The 2969-nt window shown below is 50.8% G+C and overlaps 1 protein-coding gene across 1 annotated transcript in view; it reads right to left on the bottom strand.

The window, feature by feature from the left end:
• The window catches only part of PTPRA (protein tyrosine phosphatase, receptor type A), a 105327-nt gene that overhangs the window by 2379 nt on the left and 99979 nt on the right, over positions 1 to 2969 (bottom strand). Inside the window, exons 18-19 of the mRNA XM_009290687.1 lie at positions 2284 to 2360; positions 567 to 701 (exon numbers count right to left, since the gene is read on the bottom strand). Of these exons, the coding sequence (XP_009288962.1) occupies positions 567 to 701; positions 2284 to 2360 (212 nt within the window). The remainder of the gene's footprint in view (positions 1 to 566; positions 702 to 2283; positions 2361 to 2969) is intronic.

Below are 2969 nucleotides of genomic sequence, written 5' to 3' on the forward strand. Positions count from 1 at the left end.
ATAGAATCACAGAATGGTTTGGGTTGGAAGGGACCTTAAAGATCATCTAGTTCCAACCCCCCTGCCATGGGCAGGGACATCTTCAACTAGAGCAGGTTGCTCAGAGCCCCGTCCAACCTGGCCCGGGAATGTTCCAGGGATGGGGCATCCACCACCTCTCTGGGCAACCTGTGCCAGTGTCTCACTACCCTCACAGTGAAGAATTTCTTTCTAATATCTAATCTAAATCTACCCTCTTTCAGTTTAAAACTGTTACTCCTTGTCCTCTCACTATCTCATGGGCTTGCTTCGGAGATGAGATGCCCGCTACACCCAGAGGTGCTTTGAGAACTGAGGGTCCAGAGTTGGTTTACTGAACATCTCCCCACCCTGGGTCTACCAACATCTGGATTCTTTGCACTAGAAGCAGAGGCTGAAATATGTCTCCTGCATGGCTTTGCTAAAGAAAGGGTGAAAGAGCACCCAACGCGTGCAGCGCTGGCAGTGCCGTGGCCATCGGGAGATTTTAAGGGGTCACACTGATCTATTTTGCTGGTGCTCCAGTGCAGCTATCCCCGGGCGCTTACCTGGCCTCTCTCCTCCAGCTCCGTTAGCATCACTATGGAGCAGGATTTCCACTCCCAGATCATCCTCCAGAAGTCCTCTATCGTGTGCTGCAGCGGTCCTTGGCTGGCGATATAAGAGTCCTTCTGGCGATAACCCTGCAATTTGAAAACGGGGTTAGCGGTGAATCGGCAGCGCTTGGACGCCAGGAGCAGTGGGAGGAACACTCTTGGACACAGTCAGGTTACCAAACTCAGTGAATTTCTGGGAGGATCATGACCGTCCGTGTGAATGACCACAGCCCGGGCAGAGAAACCTGCTCTCATGGTGGGCTACGTCCCCACGCACGGGCATTACCACACTGCCGCTCGGCAGCTGAGGTACCCTCAGCCAGTGCTTTACCGTGGTAAGACCTTTGTTTTTAAAGAAATGCAGCTCGAGGAGGATCATATCCTCTACACGTGCACGGCCTTATCCATTTGGTGAAGAAAGATTTGGGTTTCCAGCACTCCTAAGCGATGTTGCAAAGTCTGAGCGCTGTAGCAGAGCCTTGCCTAAGCTCTAACTACTTCAGGTATGATTTTTACTGGGGATTTTTGGAAAAAGTAAGCAAAACTAGATGGACCTAGATGATCTTTAAGGTCCCTTCCAACCCAAACCATACTATGATCTATGATCTATGAAAACCAGTAGTAAGTCTGGTTGACTCTGGCTCTTCCATGACCACAAAGTGCTTCTGTTTCCAAAACCCCTCCGACGTTCCCCTGTGCCCTCGCTGCAGGCTGTGACTACAGATGCTTCATTATTTGGAGCTTGTCATTTAAGCAAAGTTCAGCAGAGGCAGGAAATTGAATCCTCAACAAAAATTGCTTACGTGACATTTAAGCTTTCTGATCTCGACGCAGAACAAGGCGGCTGCTCCCGGCTGCGTTGTGTCGGATGCTCACGCAGCCAGAGCAACCCGTGGGGACCCAGCAAAGGAGATTTCAGGGAGCAATTAATTTGGGATGTCATAACTGGGAATAAGCTAGTTTTGCTGGTTCAACCCATGGCAGCAATCTCCCTTTGGGGGAAAAAAAACCCCTGCCATTAGGAGATGAAAATAGGAATTGGGCTAGAAAAGAGCAGGGCTCTGTCACTTAGCCAGCGCTGGCATCACTGCACGAAGATAAATACTCATACGAGATGTCCCCCTGAAGTCAACAGCATTACTCACGAGGAAAGGATGTGCAATCACTTACCTCCTCCTCGGAGTGAGGAAAGCACTTAACCTCTCTGCCTCGCCTCCTCCCGTCACCCAGACAGGTATAATGGGATTGACCTGGTTTTTCCCAAGGGTTTTGGGATCCGTGTATTGCTCCGTTACCTAATCTAGTGGATGTTTTCTGACCAAATGAACAGTGCCGTATAGCAATCATTTCCACGGCTACGTGCATCCGCTTCTCCAAAGCCATCATCAGAGCCCGGAGTTGCAGAAGTGAGACCAGGATCTGGAGGCCCTGCTCAAGCTCCAGCTCTCCTCTCCCGCCATCCGTGGGTCACAAGGAAACTGTATATACAGAGGGGGTTTCTTGGAGAAAGAAACCAGCACCATCCGGTGACATGAAGCAAAATCAAGTGGAAAGAGCCTTACAAAACCCAGAGAAGAAGTGTTTCGAGACAAATCCTTTCCATAGGAAGCAGTGTGAGGTAAAGAGCTTCCATTGGGAGAAGATGGAAAGAAGATTAAAGAAGACTCACGTCAATGAAGGATGCGTTTACGTAGTCTGTGTTCTCTTCACCTCTCTTCACTGGAATGATTACTCGGTTGAATTCATCTGAAACAGAAGAGAAATGATCTGAGTTTTGGGGAACACCTTCAAAGCACGACTCCTTGATAACCATGCACGGCCTTTAGCTGGGACGTCACCAAGCTCTAGGTGAGAGAACAGAGATATGGGAAGGGGAGCCCTGTGTTTACAGCACCCATTTGGGATGAGGAGACTCAGTTCTGCTTTCTGCCATGCCCTGGTTTGGGGAAGGAGAAGGGGATGCTGAGGACTGAAGGAGCAGGACCTGTTCAACACAGGGACTCCCTTCTCCCTCGAGGCAGAAGGCCTCGGCAGCATAAACCTGCTGAGAAGAAAGTCATGGCAGGGACAGGGCAGAATGAAGAAAAGCCCTGGGGGCAGCGTTACATTTGGCCATGAAAAAACACCTGCCCTTGACTCTGCCCCGTCCCTTCATGCTGTCCCCGCTTGAGCAGGGGGTTGGAGCAGATGATCTCCAGAGGTCCCTTCCAACCTCAGCCAGACTGTGACTCCACTACTGCGGGCACAAATGCCTCCGTCTCGACAGCTCCTGAGCACTCACAGAATCACAGAGCGGTTGAGGTGGGAAGGGACCTCTGGAGGTATTCTGGTCCAACCCCCTGCTCCACCAGCGAC

This window comes from Aptenodytes forsteri, unplaced genomic scaffold (assembly GCF_000699145.1).
Source record: "Aptenodytes forsteri isolate BGI_AS27 unplaced genomic scaffold, ASM69914v1 Scaffold236, whole genome shotgun sequence".
Lineage (NCBI taxonomy): Eukaryota > Metazoa > Chordata > Aves > Sphenisciformes > Spheniscidae > Aptenodytes > Aptenodytes forsteri.